Raw genomic sequence first — 21,647 nt, 5'->3', positions numbered from 1 at the left:
AATGATGGGACTCATTCCTCCAAGTTCAAGAACAATGTGTGCCTCTTTTTACAAATATTCAAAATCTTGTCAGGAAACAGAAAGAAACGAAATTATAAATGGAGAGGGAAGAAAAATAGTCCAACCTTTTCTATTTGTTAATACAATTTAATACAAAGAAAATCCAAGAGTTTCTATCAAGAATTCTACTAGAAGTCATAAATTCAGTGATAGCACCGGATGAAATATTAACATAAACCGGTTACTTTTCTATACTCTCTATTCTCATTAATAAATTTGATGGGGTCTGGAGAGATAGCTGAAAGGATAAGACCACACCTTCATGCAAAGCACTCAGGTATAGTTCCTAGTAACCATAATGGAGGGCTCACAAACATCATTAACTCTAGTTACAAGGGGATCTGACACCCTCTTCTGGCTTCCACGGGCACTTGCTTCATGGGTTCCCACTAGTTTGGTTGTCTTTGTAGGTTTCCCTATCATGATCTTGATGTCTCTTGCTCATGCTCATTGCAAGAGTTGGCTGTTAGAAACCTGGGGCTTATGCAGGGTCGCTAGGCTCGGCCTGGAAGGTAGGGACTGGACCTGCCTGGACTGAGTCTACCAGGTTGATCTCAGTCCTTGGGGGAAGCTTTGCCCTGGAGGAGGTGGGATTGGGGGGTGGGCTGGGGAGAAGGGGAGGGGGGCGGGAGGGGAAAGAAGAAGGGAATCCGTGGCAGATATGTAGAACTGAATTGTATTGTAAAATAAAATAAAATAAAAAAGTAAAATACCGAGCTGTAACCAAATAAAAGCGCGTGCGTGCGCGCGCGTGCGCGCGCGCGCACACACACACACACACACACACACACACACACACAAGAATCCCTCTTCTCTCTCTGATCAGACTGCAGGAGCTCGGCCTGGTGCTTGGTTGTGGATCTCTGCATCTGCTTTCATCAGTTACTAGATAGAGGCTCTAAGATAACAGTTAGTCTCTGGCTTTAGGTAAGAGTCCTAGTATGTAGTAAGAGAAAAACAAGGTTGTTGAGAGAGATTGAGGATGGACTGTGATTGGGATCACACATCTCTAACCTCACACAGAACTTGTTTGAGTTCACACAGACTCAGGCTGTAGTGAATTGAGGTCCAGGTGCTCCAAGATTTTATTTCTTTTCCTTGCTGTTTCTTTCATTGCTTCAGAAACAACTTCTTAAGAGAGACTGTGCAGTCTCCCATCCAAGTACTAAGCAATGTTAATTAGCAAATTGCAATTGGATTTTTTATATTTCCAAGTTTAAATTTGAAACTCCATAGGCTAAGATTTTATTAATTTCATTCTGTAGCTTCAATTTACAGTAGGCACATAAGATTCTATTCAGTCATGATCTCATAAGTGTTACAAGTATTTTCAAACAGAAATATTCCATTCCTCATTTTTAGGACTCAGATAGTGAACTGATAGGAGCAACTTGACATTTTTGGTGACTCTTCTTAGGTGTGCCTCTTTGGTCTGATAAAAGGTTAGTGAGTATAGTCTGTTTTCTTGTTGACCTATGGGCTAAGAACACTGACTTCTTTTTTTTTGACATTTTTATGATTAGCTTTATTAACAGGATAATATGTTCATGCACACACACCTTTTTACAACCAAAAATATAAGAGAACACTGACTTTTTAACACCATCTAAAGTCCACTTGCCTGGAGCTTGAAGAGTCTATGTTCTCCCATCCTTCAATTTCCTAAATGGCTATTATTATCTCCCATTTTTCAGCCAAATCAATTTTGGTTATAATTAGTCAAAAGAAACACACGTGCAAATAAGAAAGATGGTACCAGACACAATTCTTCAGGGAAAGGAACATTATATTTATTTCAATAAGTGATTAAAACTTTAGTGTCTTTCTTCCAGGATGTTGAATGTGGTTCCAGTTGCCTGTGAGTTTCTAAGTAGTATGGATCAACCAGAAGTGGTGGGTCTCATTAGCATCACCTCAATCATCATCAGCAGCAGCATTATCCTCATTTAGGAGCTTCAGGTAGAAGCCATGACAAAGGGTATCATGTTAATATTCATCAGAAAATGGAAAATTGGGGTGTCCAACAGCACTAAAATATGAAAGAGAAATGTCCAATGTGGGATCAATGAATCTGGCTCAAACAAAATATACAATTATTGTTACTATAATTTATTATTATTTCTTGCAGGCTCTGACACTAGAATGAATTTGAATTGCTGTATTTCCTGGTTTCAAAATCGGCCTTTCTTACTTTCACGAATGCAGCTTCATAAAAAAAAATTTTTAAATACCATAAATAAGTTATTTAGATTATAGTCCCTGGCCTAGAACAGAAAACCAAAAAAGTTTTCACATACGTGCTTCTGACAATCAAACACAGCAGAGAAAACCCCAGAATCTTCTTCAATTTAAGTCACCTAAAGAAAACAGGTGCTAATTGTGCATCTTTAGTACAACAACAAGTCTAGATAATTATCAACACAAAAAATTAAGAATGCCTGACTCACGAGTTCTAATTTCAATTCTGCTAAATATGCACTAGTTATTTTTGTCATTCTGAATTTCACACAGTACATTATATTTAAATTGGTGACACAATGCCTTTAAAAAGTCTTCCATGCCCATGGAACTTTCCATATATGTTTGTAGATCTCCTTATATTAATATCAATACAATATATAAAGTAAAAATATTTACTAGCCATTTGGTGCTTTCTCTGTATATATATATTATTCCCATACATTATCCACCATTTGCTGAATGCTAACAAAATTTAGTAATAAATCTACCAAATTTTGAGCCCAAACAATTGTGGTTTTTTTCAATGCACTTTCAAGCACTATAACACTTATTTCCTTTATGGGTAATATTTCCCACCACAAGCAAAAGGATAATGGAGATTCCCCTTCAACAAGCAATAAATTTAGACAAAAACCTATAGGCAGCTATTGATTTCAAAGAGAGGGAGAATTATTATATTCTGGTGATGAGTCCCTTGTTTGGTTATCCAATACAAAGGGGTCAGCTCTAGAATCGTATACACATAAGCAACACTAACAGACTTATCAGATTACACACACACACACACACACACACACACACACACACACACACACACATGTATGCAACAGTACTAAAGAAAAAGAGGCCATCAAATTGAGAGGAAGGAAGAAGGGGGATGGGAGTGATTGGAGGGAAGGGACATGAGAGAAGCTAGAGGGAGGAGAGGGAAGGGGTGGAATGATGTATATTTTAATTTTATATGTAAAATTTTATATTTTAATTAAAGTAATTTTAAAACAATGCTTATGGATGCCTTACTTGCTCCTGTTTGTAACATACAGTTAGGATCATGTTCTAAAGTAGAGAATGAAAGAAGAAAAACATTTTAAAGATTGTAAACTCCCTTTAGTAAATGTACTTCTGCTTAAATAGTCTTTCCTTACTTTTGAATCCCTCACCAAAACTTTTAGCCTCTTCATGGAAACCTTTTTGTCTCTGAAACTCACCAAAAGATCCATTGTGGGTCTCTGAACAAATTTGCACCAAAGGAAGGGAGAGACTTAAAATTAGGAAATTGATGCAACATGTTTGTCAAATAACCTTACAGCATTTACTGAAGTTACTTACAAATTCACTGGAAAATATCTGAAATTTCTGTTCAGGCCATCTATGACTTCCATATCCTCTGGAGGCAACTGGAATTCAAGTACCTATCACACAAGGAGAAAAGATTTTCACAAATCTACTCTGTGAACTTGCCAATCTTGAAAACCCAAGTTAATTATATTGGCTCAGATACAATATTTAAAAGAGCTGATAAATTTACAAAAATAATGAAAGACATTGGAAAATGCACAGGTCATCAGGGACTATCTGGTGGAATAAAAACGAAAACGTTTTTTCTTTTTGTGCATGATTTTGATTAATACATCGAGAATTTCACACAATGCATTTTGAGCATATTCATTCCTTGGCTCCTCCCCTTATCATTTTCTCTATCCTCTCATTCCTTCTCCTCCATCTGTGAGATTACTTTTTCATTTTCATCTTTCTCCATGGAGTCTGTTTTGTACTGCCCTCTTACTTTTGGTGTTGAGATAGTCCTAGTATGTGGTTGCTATAAGTGGTTACATCATTAATGGAAAGTAACTCTCCTCTCAGTAGCTATTAGATATACCAATGTCTCCTCAGCTAGTGGTGTTTTTACATGTACACCTTACCCCTTCTTGCTAGAATTTTGTCTAGCTGGAGCTTGTAAATAGCTTGCACATGTTGTTACAATCACAATGAGTTCATATGGAAAATACTATTTCCTTCATGTTATCAGCCGCCCCTGGCTAGATCTTACTATCTTTCTGCGCTCTCTTCTGCAAAGATCCATAAGCTTTGGGATGAGATATATTCAAACTGCACTACCTGAGGAAACTCAAACATGGCTGGAGAAGAAACAAAGATGGCATCACTCAGTGACTGCATTACCATGTACTTAAAAGTTCTGAAGAATCAAGAGAATAGTTTTAAATATAGAAGTTAATCTATCAATTTCCCTGGATATAGATATATTTGAACAATATCCCTTTAAATAAAATTTAAGCCAGGACTTGTCCAAATATAAATGATATCTTAGGACAAAAGAACTGGCTTGAAAAACTTCATTCTCTAAATATGTGATTTTTCTTTTAACCTCAAAATGACTTTCATGAAAAAAAAACAAAAAGGTCTCATGTAGAAAATAGAAAGATCATCAATCAATTAAAATAACAAAGCATAAACTGACATTCATTCAAAATGAATAAGCACAGAAGCACTAAATTATGTGAAAATATAGGGGAATATAAAAGATAATAATAATCATAATAATTTACATAATAAAAATAGAGATGCTCCATTTCGGAAGGTAAAGATGTCATTTGTACATGTCTTACTTAGTGATGGAAACTAAATCTCTGTGTTCTCTATCAGACAATATTTTCTTTATTATTTGAGAAGGCTGGGATGGAAGAAGAATACCAAAATATATTGTATGAAATTTTTAATAAAAATAATTAATTAAAAAAATAAGAAAGCGTTTAATCCCAGAATTCAGGAGGTAGAGGCAGGTGGATCTCTGTGAGTTTGAGGTTAGCCTGATCTATAGAGTGAGTTCCAGGAAAGCTAGGGCTGTTACAGAGAAACTCTGTCTCAAAAAATACCAAAAAATAAATAATAAAAAAGAAGGAATATGTTATTAAAAGTACAGAAAGTTTCAAATTTAGACTAAAGTACAAAGATCAATGCAATGAATGCCTAGCACCTAGATCCGTGACTTGTGAGAATATTCTGGCATTTATTGATATTTCTGGAAATGACCACATTTGTAAACATTCAGTTTTGTGTTCTGTTAGCAGTTCTTGAAAATCACATTTGAAATCTCACATGCACAGGAAATGCTACAGACGATGATTTGACAAAAAATTTACAGAGGTTTCCAAAGAAGCTTATGGGTGAGGAAAAACACCCAGTGTAACATGAATCTTAAAAGGTCTTATTAATAGAAAATGCAGAGCCAGATATTGGGGTAAAAGCTGAAAGATCAGATAGGCAGAGAGCAAGCCACTAGTTCTTACCCCTATGAAATCCTCCACCAATAAAGACTGAGTTTCTTTTTCCTCATGTCTTGTATACCTTTCTGTGTCCTGCCATATTACTTCCTGGGATTAAAGGCATGTGTCCTTCCCAAGCAAAGACATGAGATCTCAAGTCCTGGAATTAAAGGTATGTGCCACCACTGCCTGGCTCTGTTTCCAGTGGGGCCTTGAACTCACAAAGATACAGACAGATCTCTGTCTCCAGAGTGATAGGATTAAGGCTGTGTGCCATCACTGTCTGGCCTCTATATCTAATCTAGTGACTGGCTCTGTCCTCTAATCCCCAGATAATTTTATTAGTGTACACAATATATTTGGGCACCCAGTATATCACCACCCCCAGGGTTCTAGATACCCATAGCTCCCCACATTACCTGAATGTTCTCTTTCATCTCATTCTCTTCATAACTATGAGCCAAGGCAATGACCCCACGCTGCACCTGGTAGCAAAGGGCAATCTGTGCTGGACTTCGATTGTGCTTTTTGGCCATGGCACAAAGAACTGGATCATTCAAAAGAAATGGGGCATTCTGGTCTACCCTAAAAGGAAAAGCAGAAATACTGAAGCTGAGTGTTTGGTTTCTTAGGGGACATCCAAACACATCAAGATATTGCTCTAGACAAGAGATCATCATAGTTTTTCCCTTGACTAGAAGCATCAGTACTTTGAGGAGACTTTCTAAGATACAAATTCTCCTGTCTTCCTGAATCAGTTCAGAGAGAAGCTATTTAAAGAGAGGATTGTAGAAATAAAATGTTCTTATATGATACCTATGAACCATATCAATGACCAACATGACACAATGAAGGTGCAGTAGTGGCACACATACCTTGGCAGTAACCAATAACTCTCTAATTAGACTTAGATCCTCCATTCAACAAGAGGGGCACCTTGCCTGGTACTTGAAACCTAGCCAACTACTCAGTGACAATGAAGTCATGGATGTTGGGGGAGAACTTGCACCACTACTTTACTAAAACTGCATAATCTTTAACAACAATCTAAACGTTTGTCCTTACACCCACAAATAAGTGTAGTCTTTAATATATATATATATATATATATATATATATATATATATATATATATGCTTGCAATAACAATTAGTGAAAACAGAGGCAATGAATTTGAAGAAAAATAAGAGGGACATATGGGGGGTTAGGAGGAAGAAAGGGAAAATGTTACAACTAAATCATAATCTCAAAAAAAAAAAGGTTCTGCTTATTACCAGGTTTCAGGACGCTGAGATCCCAGGGCTCCATAGGCAACCAGAACAATATCTTTTGACTTGCAGAAATCCAATAGCTTGCTCTGGTTCAGATAAGGATGACATTCTACCTATAGATGAACAATATAGAAATATATTGTACTATAAGGAATTCTATTTAATAAAATAGTTTTTACTGTGTCAGTGTGTGGTTGTGTGTGTATATGTGTGTCTGTACATGTGTATATTGGTATCCTTTAAGGGTAGAAGGTGTTAGATCAATCAAGGCTTTAGAAGAGCAGCAAACACTCTTAACTTTTGTTTCATCTCTCTAGCCCCCAAAGTGCCAATATTAATATGAAAAATACATATGAAAAGTAAACAGAACTTAAACAGAAAAATATGTGCAACATGCCATTGGAATTAAAGAAAGTAACATGGCTAATTTCTTTTATAAATTGACTTCATATTAGTGACCCTTATTCCCCTGGTTGAAAGTTATTAAGAAGTAAATTAGAACAGAAGACACATGTGCATAAATGGTAAATGGTTGATTTGATTGCAGAAGACACAAAAGAGATGACAACTAAGATGTGGTCAGGAACAAGGTCAGCTTGTGTTCTGTGAGTGGACTTCGTCTACCACTAAAACCACTGTAAGCTGGTAACTCATCTGTCTAACCTGGGTCCTTTTATAGCAAGCATCCAGTCAGGAACTATGCTTTTGGCTCTGAGGTCACATTCATATCTGCAGATTTTTATATTCATTGGGCACTAATATCATGCTGCCATCATTACTAAGACACCATCAAGAAGAGATATAATTGAGAATCTGCAATGTGCTCTGGGACAAAGACACCACTATGAGAATATTGTATTCTATAAATCTAAGATGAATGAGAAGTGGGAAGGAATGGTTACCTGCTGTATGACAGAAAGAAGATCATGAAGACCAGAAAAAGAGGCTTGAGGGTTCTCACCTGGTTGCACACAGGCTTGTACTTGAGCCCTGGCTTGTTCAGGATCATCTCTAACAGCCTGCGGTTAAAGTTGGACACCCCGATGGACTTGACAAGTCCTACATCCTTACACTTCTCCATGGCCTAGGGAAAGAAGAATTGTTTAGGGCCATATATACATTTATAAAGTGTATTGACAAGTTCTATATCACATTGACACAAGCTAGAGCCATTTGGGAAGAAGGGCTCTCAATTGAAAAAATGTCTCCCTAAGATTTGCATGTAGGTGAATGTATAGAATATTTTCTTAATTAGTGATTGATGAGGAGGGGGAACCTCAGCCTATTGTGGGTGGTGCTATCCCTTGCAGGGTGTTCCTGGATGGTACAATAAGGCAAGCGAGCCAGTAAACAATACTCTTCCATGGTCTCTGCTTCAGTTCCTGCCACTAGGTTCCTACCTGTTTGAGTTTTCCTGACTTCACTCAGTGATTGACTGTGATGTGAAACTATAAGCTGAAATAAACCTCTTCCTCTTCAAGTTTCTTTTGGCCGTGGTGTTTTATCACAGAAATAGAAACCCTAACAAAGACATTTGGTTAATATGAATGAAAAATGGAACTGTTAAAAGAACTGTCTAGAAATGGCAATGTATACTAAAAACAAAAGCAAACAAAAACAAACAAAAAACCCTAAACATGAAGTACTACAAAGTACTTTAAAAAACTGAACTAAAAGAAAACAAACAATCCCATTTAAAATTGTGTTATGGGATAACCCTAGGCTCCCTTTCTCATCTTGTCACCTTATCCTGTCCCACACCTCTGGTGGAATCTCCTATGCCACCAGAAGCCAAACCAGCATCCTGAACCCCAGAAGCCCCCAGGCCAGATTGGTGGCCACATACATAGCCAGAATTTCAGTCCCAAACTTGGACAGCAACCACCTGCTAGACCAGAGGTCATTCAGGCCATCAGAAGTCCATCGCCCAACATGGGTGGAAACTCGACCCAACCACAAGCCATGGCAGTCAGAAGACCAGAGAGGACTCAGAAACCAAGGAAGAAAACATTCATTCAACAAGGACAAATGCAGGATTTGGTGCCTAAACCTATAATAACTCCAGATGTCTAAATATAAGTATAAGAACAGAAACAGCCCAGGAACTATGCTACCACCAAAGCCCAGAAATTCCACTACAGCAAGCCCTAAATATTCCAAAATAGCCAATAAAGAGGAAATGAATAAACCTTTAAAGAAATCAAGGAAAAGACTAAAAAAAAATGGGAAGAAATCAATGCATCTCTTAAAATGTCTAGAAAACCAGTAAAAACAAACAGTGGAGAGAAATGTATTTTCAAGTCTGTTCAAGAACTGAAAATGGAAATAGAAGCAATAAAAAAAACTGAAGGAATTCTGGAAATGGAAAATCTAGGTAAGTGAACAGAAACTACAGATGCAAGCATCACCAACAGAATACACGAGACGGAAGAGAGAACCTCAGACATTGACACAGTAGAAGAAATAGAAACATTGGTCAAAGAAAATGTTAAATCTAAAAAATTACTCACATAAAACATCCTTGAACTTGCTCTCTAGACCAGGGTGACATCAAACTCAGAGATCTGCCAGCTTCCCCTTTCCCAGTGCTGGGATTAAAGATGTGCCTTACCACACCCAGCTCTAAGCTTTTCTTTAGTTTCTTTTCACAAATTGAAAATTTAGCAGAGTGGGATCCTGCCCTGAGGTCACCACTCTCTTTATTCCATTTGTTAATCTGTTTATCTCTTTGAACACAGAATTTAGTGCTACTCCATTTTTGGTACTCTTTTTCTCCCCAAAATTTACATTTTGTAATTTACCCTGCACAGTTTGCTCCTTTTTGTTATAAATCTTCATTAGAGTTACCACTATTAACCATACAACAGAATCTATACTAGGCTGTTTTGAGATTTCCTCTGCCAACAGAATTAATCCAAAACTCTTCACTTTAGCCTCAGGCAGACACTTCAGACAAGGGCAGAAGGCAGCCAGTTTCTTCACCAAAATATCACAAGAATGATCTCTAGGCAACATACTAAAATTCTTCTCCTCTATAACCTCTTGAGTGAACCCCCATAGTTCAAATAACAATTAGCACCACTGTCTTCCATGCTCCAATTAGTTTGGCCAATTATGCAGTTTTTAAAGCATTCCACTGCTTTCTTAACCATGACTTCCAAAGTCCAAATTCTTCCAAACACAAACATGGTCAGGCCTATCACAACAATACCCCAGTCCTGGGTACCAACTCCTGTTTTAATTAGAGTTTCTCTTGCAGAGAAGAGGCACCATGGCAACTCTCACAAAGGAAAATATTTAGCATAGGTGGCAGCTTGCAGTTCAATCCTGTACAATAAAAGAACTTCCAGAAGTATCACCATCTCTGATCTCAAGCTCTGCTACAAAGCTATAGTAATAAAAATCTTAATGTATCAGCATTAAAAACAGACAGGTTGGTCAATAAATCCAATTGAACACCCAGATGTAAATCCATACTTCTATGGACACCTGCTTTTCAACAAAGTAGCCAAAGTTGTACATTGGAAAAAAGAAAGCATCTTCAACATGGATCAGATGGTGCTCACAGACTGCAACCCCTAGCTGAGGAAATATTGTCAACTGATGGGTGCAAGAGGAGGGAGACTCAGTTTTCATCTTGTCCAACTTCTGATAAGTTGCCCATCTTACAATACATCACTCCTGTACATACAAGCAGTACTAAGTGGACTCAGTGCGTTTAAAGTAGAGTACATGAGTTCTGGGGACAGTGCTGGTGAGAAGTTGGAGGGGGAAGATTTTACTAAAAGACACCTGTGTGTGATATTGCAGAGAGTACTCTTCCAATTATACTCTGGTCTTCACTTCTACTTCTCTATACTCAATTATGTATTCTGTTCCACTACTTCAGGAAAGCACCATGAACACAAGATGCTCCCAAGACTCATGGGTCCATATTCCATTCTCGTAAGTGAAAACATGGCCAGACTCTCTCTTTTGGGTTTCTTTGAGGTCTTACCTTCATGTACTCACCTCCCAGGTAGCACAGAGATCTACAGTCTCAAATAAAATTTTTCCATTTTCATTTTTTGTATATATCTCCTCTGATGGCTGTAATGAAAGCACTTGTTATAGAAATCTCAGTAAATACATGCATCCCACCCATTGCAGAGGTCTTAGAAATCTATTGGAAATAGGAAAGTAAACATCCATGAAATAAGTTGTGTACAACACCATCTCTCATTTATATAAACAAATTTAATTAGGCTACATGATACAAATGGCATACCTTAATTGACATTGGGTAATGAATAAGATAGAGGTCAACATAATCTAGTTGAAAGTTTTTCAGTGATCTTTCTAAGCCAACTTTGACCAGTTCTGGTCGATGGAATGTAGACCAAAGCTGCAGGGTTAAAGAATGGGCATTGTCTTAGTTAAAAATAATAACAATTGAGAAATTTTGTAATGAGTAGAAAACAATAACCACGGGGCATACTATTTATTTCAGTTGAGTTATTTGATCTGAACTCTTAGTTAATCCGATTAATATGGTAAAGACACTACTAAAGGGGTAAAATTTACCAAGTCATAATGCTCAAATCTCTGAATGATATGTAGATGTTATAAATCTAAATTTCTATAAGCATCCCATCCTCTCAAGTCCCCAGAAATATGTTAGCATATGTTTATTAATATAAATCATGGGAAATATGCTATGAACATTTAATGACCAGTGAGCACAAATTTTCATGAATTGCATAGATTTTGTTTAACATTCCATGAACTCTGATGTTTTCTTATTTTCAGTAGGAAATAAAATGTTTAATATTCTAAATGTTCATGATTTTCTAAGCTTCCCAAGGTATAAAGAAAACCCAAAATTGATCAAGGCTATTTCTGAGTTCACAGATAAGACTGAATGATGCTATATTGAGCCTGGGCTCAGGAAAGAAAAGGATTAGAAAGCCATACATTTGTAGAAAGTAAGAAGCCTGTGGTTCTCTGTGATTTAAACTAAGCCTTATATGAAATATATGTGTGTATAAATGTTATACCAAAAAACACATTTCACCAGCTAGCAAGGCAATAATATAATTTTAGATTCTTTACATCACATTTCATTAATTCATATACCAGCCTGCCACACACATAATACCTTTGTAGTGAGGAATATGTCTTCTCTCTTCACAACACCATCTGCAATCTTTCTTCGAATAGCCTGTCCTATCTCCTTTTCATTTTGGTACACATAAGCAGAATCAATATGGCGGAACCCAATATCTATTGCTATTTTAGTAGACTCCAAAATCTTACTCTTAGGAACCTAGATGGGAAAGCAAAATTATAATTTGGACATAAATGACTGAGAAGTGTGTTTTTGAATATCATCTTCAAGCCTCTTAATTAAATGACAAGGGAATAATTCCTAGAATGCAATTTCCTGATTTTCTTCTCCATAAGGCTTTACAGAACTTCCAGTGAGCAACAATGAAATACATAGGCAGAAGCAATCACTTCCCCAAGAGGTAACTTTAATCTATTGTGGGGTATTCTCCAGACAAGACTGCTTAGACATGGGTTTACGCCAATAGAAACCCTTTATTAACTGGCCAGCAATTACACTGGATGTTCAAGATCCCAGTGTAGCACTGAGTCTTCTTCAGGGTGAGCTTTCAAGCACACACACACACACACACACACACACACACACACACACACACACACACACACACACACAATTTCCTGGGTTGACACATTCAGTTAACAAGAACAGTTAGCCAGAAACAGAACTACAGAAGCCAAAAAACAAGGTTAGTATATTTAGAGACTTTCCTAATGTAGATTTGATGGGTTAGGTCTTTGTTTTAGTTTTGGCATGTGGTGCTGTCTATGTGCTGAGTTTTATAGCCTGAATTGCAGTTCTATCATGGAGTCATTTGTGCTAAGGTCTGGAGACCTACCAAGGTCTTGGGCCCTGTTACATTACTGATGCCATTCACTGCTTCTGTAAGTAGAGTAGTAAACACATACCAATATTTGTCTTGGTCTCTTTTTGTTAATAAGAATTTGCCATCTTAAGAATCTCTTCACATATAGGCAATGTTGGTTAATAACTGACATTACTTAGAAGAATAGTGAGACCAGTGATTTCCTAGAACTTCCAGGAATCTGCACGTGGTTATAATCACACCTGATTGAACATACACACACACACACACACACACACACACACACACACACACACACCATGTGTGTGTATATATCTCTGTCTCTCTCCCTCCTCTTCTCTCTGTCTCTCTCTCCCTCTCTCTCCCTCTTTCCCCCTGCCTCCCTTCCTCCCTTCCTCCCTTCCTCCCTTCCTCCCTCCCTCCCTCCCTCCCTCCCTCCCTCCCTCCCTCCCTCCCTCCCTCTCTCTCTCTCTCTCTCTCTCTCTCTCTCTCTCTCTCTCTCTCTCTCTCTCTCTGGTGCACACGTGTGCATGTGTGAATGTAAGTGTGTGAAGAGGATAGTGAACTAAGAGTACTTGTGGGGATCAGAGAACAATTTGCAGTTGGTTCTTTTTACCATGTAGATCCTAGGGCTAGAACTCTGGTCTTCAGACTTGCCTGCAAATACTTTTCTTCACTGAGTCATGTTGCCCATTCTTGCATTATTGATGTAGTAGTATTACAAACTAAAATTAGTGAGTGGAAATTTTCCTAGAATGAAGTATGGGAGTAATGTGGTACAGATTTCTATGAGAATTCTTCCAAGGAGTTTCTATGAGAATTCTTAGAAGAAAGACACAGAATTTTCATTTCACCAGAGTTGAAATATGACAATGCATGAGAAATGTATCTACAAGAAAATCTCTTAAATCATGCCCTAAAATTTCTCCAAGCATTGATTATCTTCACTCCTATGCTACCACACACAATATTTTACTCGTCCAAAGAAAATCAGATACACATATTCACTGCTAGTAGAGGCAGTCAAGACACAGTTAATATTCTCAGTAGTTATAACATTGAAAACAAAAACTAAATGTTAATAAGTAAGATTGATAAGAGGACTTGAACTGATGCTGCAGTGATATTTTAAATTTTAGGAACATAAACCATTAGTCTGTGTCACCAAAAAAAATCACTGGTGGGAAAATTTATAACCCATGAATTCATGTTTAGAAATGTGAAATTATCCTTATTGTGTAAGGAATTTTTGCTGTGTCTGTAACCACTTAAAGCACAAATTCATTTTTTACAGAGACCGGTCTAAGGTAGAATTTTAAATTATTGCCTTTTCTTTGCATTTGAATAATGGCTTAAAAGTTCACATCTTAGGGGTAAAGCAAAAATCTAATACATTCATGCCCATAGTTTAATGATTTTAGAAACTTTCTTTTCTCAATAAAAGTACAATGAAAAGATGATGATTTCCATGCTCTTCTCCCAACACCAGTCTGACTTTCTTAGTTTGATAAAGGACTCATCAAGGTGAAACTTTAATAGAACACTTCATTCCATTCTGCCCTTTGCACTATTGGTTACTTCAAAACAATTAAGTTGTCCATTAATACTCATAATTATGCAAGATATATGAGTATGGACATGAAATTCAGTTAACTTGTCCAAATTTATACAGTTGAGCAGTCTAAGAAAGACTTTAGACTATTTACTTGCTTCTAGGCTACTAAGTTCTCTACTTTGTATACTTCATGTCACAATATCATCTTTATCACTGCAAGAGCAAATAGTTCATAGCAGCTTCCATAAGGTTAAAGCTTCCCTAGGTTTTATATTTTACAATCATGTGAATTTCCCACACTTGTCAGTATTGCATAGAAAATTCTACTTATCTCAATTCCAGCATTTACTGGGAGTTGTTGAAGGCTTCCCTGCAGAACAGAAGTATTCCTCTACCAATTATTATATGTTTTACATTTCCAGTAACTTTTGACACATCTATTTTCTAGTGTTTTTTCCTTACTGAAAGCAAGGAAGAAATATATACTGAATTGTAGAAATAAACAGAGAAATGACTCCCAATTTTATTAGTATCAAGTCAAGGAAGCTGTGAGGCAATGCGGAGTATTGACTTTCATCTTTAGAATTAGGCTAGCAAATGAACTAAAATAGGGAAAATACAGTGCCCAGAACAATCACCAACAGCATAATCAGACCCTGTTAGGGCATGTTCTAGCTATTTTCATTCTTAACATGAAATAGTCCCAGCTAGCAGAAACTAAAAATCAGAGATGATAAAGGAAAGTTCAGCTCCCACATATCATAGATCAATTTTCTTTTGAGACTCTCGATTCCTAATCCTCCATCTTTTGTTACCTCTGGATTTTGAGCAGTGCCATAGCCCAGTACAGGCATGATGTGTCCATCATTGAGTTCCACGCACTGCTGTTTGAAACTCATTGTTCTTCACACTCTTCTGATTGTGCAGGTGGTGTATAAATTATCTCCTAGATATGCATGATTGAAATGGGGGTGGGGTGGGGGCAGGGCCTAATTCCTAGAATCTGTTCAATGTTTAACCAATGGCCTGTGGGAGCAGTGAGATGATACAAAGCAACTCATGATTAACATTCAGAACCAATTTATTTGATTTATATGACTGTGGTTTTGCCACTGAGGGGCCCACTGACCAACAGGCTCTCATCAGGTCAGAAAAAGGGAGAGGAGATGTGGATAGGTGAACTATTGGACAGATGTATAGACACACATGGGAACCTTATCTGAGGGCCAAAGCTCGACTCTTCATTTCATTTTTTCTATTTCTTGATTGTTCTCTGTTTTCTCTCTGTTCTTTTCTTTTACCCTGTTGTTTTTCTTTTAAATTTTCTACCAAATCTAGTTCTCCTATTTTTTCCCTGATCATTCCCTTCTGTTCTTCTTTCCTGCTGTTTTTCCTTCTACACCTTTTCTATCTCTTATTTTTTTCTTACCTTCTTTATACCTCCTAATCGAAAGATTTCTGCACAAGAAATGATTACTTCACAACCACAAGTTACATATTTTCCAAAAACTAATTAAAATCTTTACTATTGAGAGCCACCGGTAGCAAAAGACCATGGGAGTATATAGCAAGTGACAACTAGAGTCCAGAAGGTCAATCTATCAGAACTAAGGGTTCTGTTAGAGGAAATCATCACACAAGGCATTATGGAATTCCTGCCTTTTGAATGAAATGGCTGTATCTTGTAAACTTCTTATGCAATAATTCTATGATTCTCCACATTTACCATGCATTTCCATGTTATGTGTACATGTAATCTCATAATTGCATCTCAGTCTTAGGGACAACTCTCCTTATACATTTGGGGTAAAAGGGTAACTGTCCCCAGCTGTGTTTATTTTTCATTAACATAAATCAGAGACCTGAGTCCCTCCCTCCCAAGGAAGCAATGCATGTTTTATGCCTGGGCTTGTATGTATGTTGTGACTCCTGATAAAAACTGTACATGGACACCCTTTGGGGCCGGATAGCCAGCAGAAGGGACAGAGGGTCTCTTTTGTTGAACTGAGACAAACTAAAAGTCTTACCCCCCCACCCCCACCCCATTGCTTCCTTGGTCTCTGACCTAGAGCACAAGCAGTGGTGGGCTGGGGCATACTGTTGTGGTGCCACATGTCAGGTGAGCAGCAGCCAGGGAGAGACTCAGGTCACTGCCAAGTGGATAGGTGCTGAGGCAGGCCATGAGCACTGTGGGGCTAGACATACAGGTTTAGGGCCAGGCCACTGTGCAGCTGTGGGGTAGAGACTTTGTGGTGCAAATGGAAACCAGCAGGGGCCTCCCATAGCTCAGAGTGTGCCTGACCCAGCACATTGTGGGACTCAGTGGGGAATTGCCCCTCTGAGGTCGCAGCCAAGGAGTGCCCTACAGGGGCCCTCCACTGGAGGGGCCCTGCCGGGACATGGAGTCCCTTCCAGTCTGCAGCTCTCACGTAGTTGAGAATCTGACCCATGCTGCACCCTATCCCCTACCATGCAGATGGGTGGGGCTCCCACAATCTGCCCTGGGGGCTGCCTGCCAAAGCTGACCAAGGTTTGGCTCCAAGAACAGAATGGAATATCACTGTCTATGGTTGCTAAGCTACAACAGTTATAATGCTGTAGCCAGGGCGGCTTTGATCATTCAGATCCAATAGATTCTTCCCATTGTTACAGTGTGAATTGATGTGAATTTAGTTATTCTTGTTACAGCATATGCATATATTTCTGTTCTTGTTTAAAATATTGTAGCTGTACAATAGATCCTAGACTACTGAGGTAACCCATAAGAAAGACTTTGGTAAGAGTTTCTGTGTTAAAATATAATGGACTAAAGTGCATAGAAGGTTGTAGAAGGCCAGAAGGGATGTAAACTGTGTTGTGGATTATGTTAAAAATGGAGATATATACATGTGTATTATGTGAACTTGTTTGTGACTTGGATGTAACTCTATATGTGTGAATGTAAGTTAGCTTTAACTGTGTATTTATTTATGTGTATTTAACTTGGATCCAACTGTGCATATGTGTGCAAGTAATTATTGTTTACAAAAACATGTTTTAAACAGCTACCACATGGCTTTCCTCCATCTTGGCTGATGACCTAATCATGGCTGGCAGCTATCTTTTCCTAAGGTTATAAAGATCTATTCATGTTAACAAAAGCTAACTTAGAGATTTATACCTAAGTACTTATGTCTTTGCCAAGTGTTCAACAGCAAGCTTCTAGAGAATTTAAATAGATGGCTACATGTGTTTAATAAATAAGGTATTTGATTAATATTAAGGCTGTACTTCAATGCTTTTATACACAACAATGTACCTTGCTCTGGCAGCTAAATTTTGTAATTTAAGAGTCACCCAGGTGATAGTCACCAGCAACTGAGATGTTCATTTCTTGTGATGCAGCAAGACATTGACCTAGGTAAAGGGCTTGGAACAGCTTGTGACTCCATGAGTCTCAACCCTTTGGGGGTTTAAAAAAACCTTTTTATAGGAGTAGCCTAGGAATACCTATATGCCAGATGTTTGCTTTGAGATTCATACCAATGGCAAAACTGTAGTTACGAAGTAGCATTGGGAAAGTTGAGAACCAGTGATTTGGAGAATGTTTCTCCTTACTCAAGATCTTTTCAGGCTTAAGAAGGTATGACTAGCCTCTTTGTCTTTACTAAATTTGTTAAGTTTAAGCTATTTGGATCAACTGAGTCAACTATCAAGTCCTGGGAGAGGTAGCTGTATCAATTGTTGTTCAGTCTCTGTGTAATGGGAAAGTACAGGGCTTGTCTAAAGTCCTGGCTAGAGTAGTCTGTGAGGTTTAATCTTCTCAGTTAGCTACCTAGAGATTGTCATGAGCAGTTTGTAGCTCAAAGCCAATCTTTAGGTTGTGTTGGTCAGCTTAGTGACATTATCATAGTCCTAATGGACTCATCATTGTGGGGACCCATAATCCTTTTGGAAACTTCAAAATTCACTGTTAAGTATGGTCATGGTTCATTGGAGAAAACTTAAATATTTTAAATATCATATGCAACAGATCTCAAAGTGGTTAAAGGATCAATATTTGTGATGTATATCCAGAGTACAAAAACTTAATTCCTAATTACCTGATAGAGACTCAAACCTGAAATCATGTATAGGAAGCTAGATGAAGCCTTTTTCTAGAATTAGCTAGTGCTCTATATGACCATTAATATCATGACAAAAAGTTGTATATATTCATATATATAAAGTTTGATATTTAAAAAGTTTTAAAGAGTCAAAATCCTTTAAACCAAAGGATTATGAGATTAGTGGCAATAAAATATTCCTTTAATTTTGTTTTTTCTTCTGTTCCATATCAGGTGGATGTTTTAACATGAGACAGAGATTTTGGATTTTACTTTAACAAGCATGCTTGGGTTTAGAGAAGGAGAGAGCCACACAACAACTCCAAAGCCTGCTTTTAATTTTTTAATTGGAATGGGACTACAAAAAGACCATTTTAATTATGTGTCTGTAGAGAACAGAGAACAGCAAAAACAAACAATTAGGGAGATTTATGAAATTTTATCATGTTGAAAATGTGATATACCAGCCGGACAGTGGTGGCTCACGCCTTTAATCCCAGCACTCAGGAGGCAGAGGCAGGCAGATCTCTGTGAGTCCAAGGCCAGCCTGGTCTACAAAGTGAGTTCCAGGAAAGGTGCAATGCTACAGAGAAACCCTGTCTCAAAAAACCAAAAAGAAAGAGAGAGAGAGAGAGAGAGAGAGAGAGAGAGAAAGGAAGGAAGAAAGAAATAAAAAAGAAAGAAAGAAAAAAGAAAGAAAGAAAGAAAGAAAGAAAGAAAGAAAGAAAGAAAGAAAGAAAGAAAGAAAGAAAAGAGAGAGAGAGAGAGAGAGAGAGAGAGAGAGAGAGAAAGAAAGAGAGAAAGAAAGAAAGAAAATGTCATATACCAAAAGGTCAATTTATTCTTTTTCTTGGGACATTTTTTTTTCTGGATGATTTGTTCTTTTTCTTCACATGTCTCTTTGTCCAGTCGTCTTCAGATTCTTTAGCTGGATGCCTTCATTCTCCTGAAAAGACAAAAACAAAACACTTCCCCAGCTCTAACTTTGAGGAGGTTCCCTTTTGGCAAATTATAGCTGACCAAATGAGAAGCATTTGTTAATCTTGTTAAGTTAGTTTAGAATGAACAGCCATGCTATTTGATGAACTATCTAATCAAGAAGTCTCTTGTTCAAATCAAACCTTTGTCAGTTTTGAGGGTGGACCATAGCTTTTCTTCTCCTGAGGAAACAAAAGCAAAACCTCTTCTCCAATGTAACACATATATTGGTTTCCATTTTGAGGTCAGCAAATCTTTAAAGTATACAGGATGATTTAACTCTGTATTTTTTTTTCTATTATCCAATGTCTTTCTACAGTTGTTGTTCCTTTCTCATTAGCATTTAGAATATTCAAAGTTAATAAAGCATTATGTAATCTATTTCTAGGGACATTTATTACCCCTTTCTGTTTATTTAGCACACCCTTTAGAGATCAATTTGATCTTTCTATAACCGCTTGCCCTGTAGGATTATGTGGTTCACCTGTAATATGCTTTATATTGTAATGAGTAAAAAAAACTGTTCCATTTAACTAGAGACATATGCTGGAGCATTGTCAGTCATAATTTGTACAGGTATACCCATGATGGCCATAACATCTAGCAAATGTATGATTTCAGGGCTCAAAGCACTTGCCCATTAAAATCCTGAATAGATATCAATGATGTGGTGCACATCACTTTAGTTTTCCAAATTCTACAAAATGAAACATATCCATTTGCCAGATTTCAATCCTTTGAGTACCATTTGGGTTACTTCCTGCAGGTAGTGGAGTTTGGTTGTATATAGAACAAGTAGGACATTTCCTTATAATTTCCTTGGCTTGTTGCCAAGTGATGGAAAAATCCTTTTTCAAATCTTTGCTATTGACATGGTGTTTTTTATGAAACGCTAGGCTTCCAGCACATTTCCTATCAATAGTTGATTAATTTCATCATTAACTTGTGCTAGAGGGCCTGGCATATCCATATGAGACCGGATGTGTGTCATATATAAGGAATGATTCTTATTCCTGATTATTTCTTGTAACTGAATAAATAATGATGTTAATTCTTACTCAACAGGAATCAATTCAGCAGTTTCAATCCATGTGTCCCTCTTTGGGTCCTCCTTGTTAACTAGCTTCTCTGGAGCTGTGGATTGTAGTCTAGTTATCCTTTGCTTTACATCTAGTATCCACTTATGAATGATTACGTACCTACACAAAGGCAAACATCCATAATCCATCTTTGGGGAATGTGGGTGTTGGTTACTTAAGACTACTTCCTGTTGTTTGTGGGTACTAAAATCTTTTTTGGAACCTTAAGAAAATCAGGATAATTGCTAAATCTTTGCTGGAGAAGTCTGTGAGGCTGAATGATCTCAGCCAGCAACCTTGAAGCTGTTTTGGATGCTGGATCCCTGGAAGCATGTGTTTTCATTGGTGTCTGGTCCCCTTGCTCTGAAAATATATGCTTTTAAAGGCAACATACATATCTGCAATAATATAAGTATAGATTGCACATTGTACATAAATCAGCCAAAGATTTTTTTCTTATGTATTTGAGAAGGTAAAATATACATCACATGTCCTGTAGTCCTTCTAGGTTTATTTCTTTATGTTTGTAGTTTGTATTGGTTTTCAGGGGGGGGGTCTTTCTCAATCAAACCTGATTTTCTTTAACCCAGAATAAATCCACAGCCTGCATTTCCTATGGACGTAAAAGCATAACCTCTCCCTTAAAGTAACACAACTTTTGACTTAAATTTTGAAGTCAAGATATTTTTTAAATATATAGATTAGTTTAATGTATCAGTTTTCATAATCCATTGTCTCTTAGCAGTCAAAAAATTTAAAGATAACACAATAAGATATATGATGCAGACTCTGTGTATTTCCCATCTTTATGTGGCTTATTTCTTTTATATCATTTACTCTCTTTTTAAGAACTTTATTTTATTATTTTAAAACCTTATATTTCTTTTTTGTGACTGTCTATGCCTTCTCTTTTCCCTCCCAAACCTATTTATTTTTAAACACATTGTAAACCATTTAGAGGTTTTGGGATTTTTTTTCTGATCTGAATTTTTCTTTATTGCATATTTGTAATATTATTTTTGACCATATGTGCCTTTAAACTGTTAAGCAGTGCAGCTAGGACCAAAGCCTTTGTTTTGGCAGCTGGCTCAGCCTCACTTGGTTTCCTAGCTTCGTGGTGGAGGTACCAGTGAGAGTTACGTTTACTGCCCCAAATCTGTGATG

At 37.3% G+C, this 21,647-nt stretch overlaps 1 protein-coding gene across 3 annotated transcripts; it reads right to left on the bottom strand.

Annotated features, from left to right (window-relative positions):
• Window positions 1-1,825: 1,825 nt before the first annotated feature.
• Window positions 1,826-15,312, bottom strand: LOC121820817 (aldo-keto reductase family 1 member C2-like). 3 transcript variants are annotated; one of them, XM_076572863.1, is made up of 11 exons: window positions 15,157-15,312; window positions 11,994-12,161; window positions 11,124-11,240; window positions 10,868-10,945; window positions 7,818-7,940; window positions 6,860-6,969; window positions 6,005-6,170; window positions 3,631-3,713; window positions 3,510-3,530; window positions 3,322-3,357; window positions 1,826-2,089 (listed from the first exon to the last, which is right to left on the bottom strand). In XM_076572863.1, coding segments are annotated over exons 1-10 (951 nt in total). In that variant the 5' UTR covers window positions 15,241-15,312; the 3' UTR covers window positions 1,826-2,089; window positions 3,322-3,356. The 3 variants fall into 3 exon arrangements, with proteins under 3 accessions (XP_076428978.1, XP_042134116.1, XP_006987895.1); XM_042278182.2 differs by lacking the exon at window positions 3,322-3,357; XM_006987833.4 differs by lacking the exons at window positions 3,322-3,357; window positions 3,510-3,530.
• Window positions 15,313-21,647: the final 6,335 nt, after the last annotated feature.

Source organism: Peromyscus maniculatus, chromosome 5 (genome assembly GCF_049852395.1).
Source record: "Peromyscus maniculatus bairdii isolate BWxNUB_F1_BW_parent chromosome 5, HU_Pman_BW_mat_3.1, whole genome shotgun sequence".
Lineage (NCBI taxonomy): Eukaryota > Metazoa > Chordata > Mammalia > Rodentia > Cricetidae > Peromyscus > Peromyscus maniculatus.
Note: the sequence above shows the minus strand (reverse complement) of the source record. Positions and strands in the feature narration are given on the sequence as shown.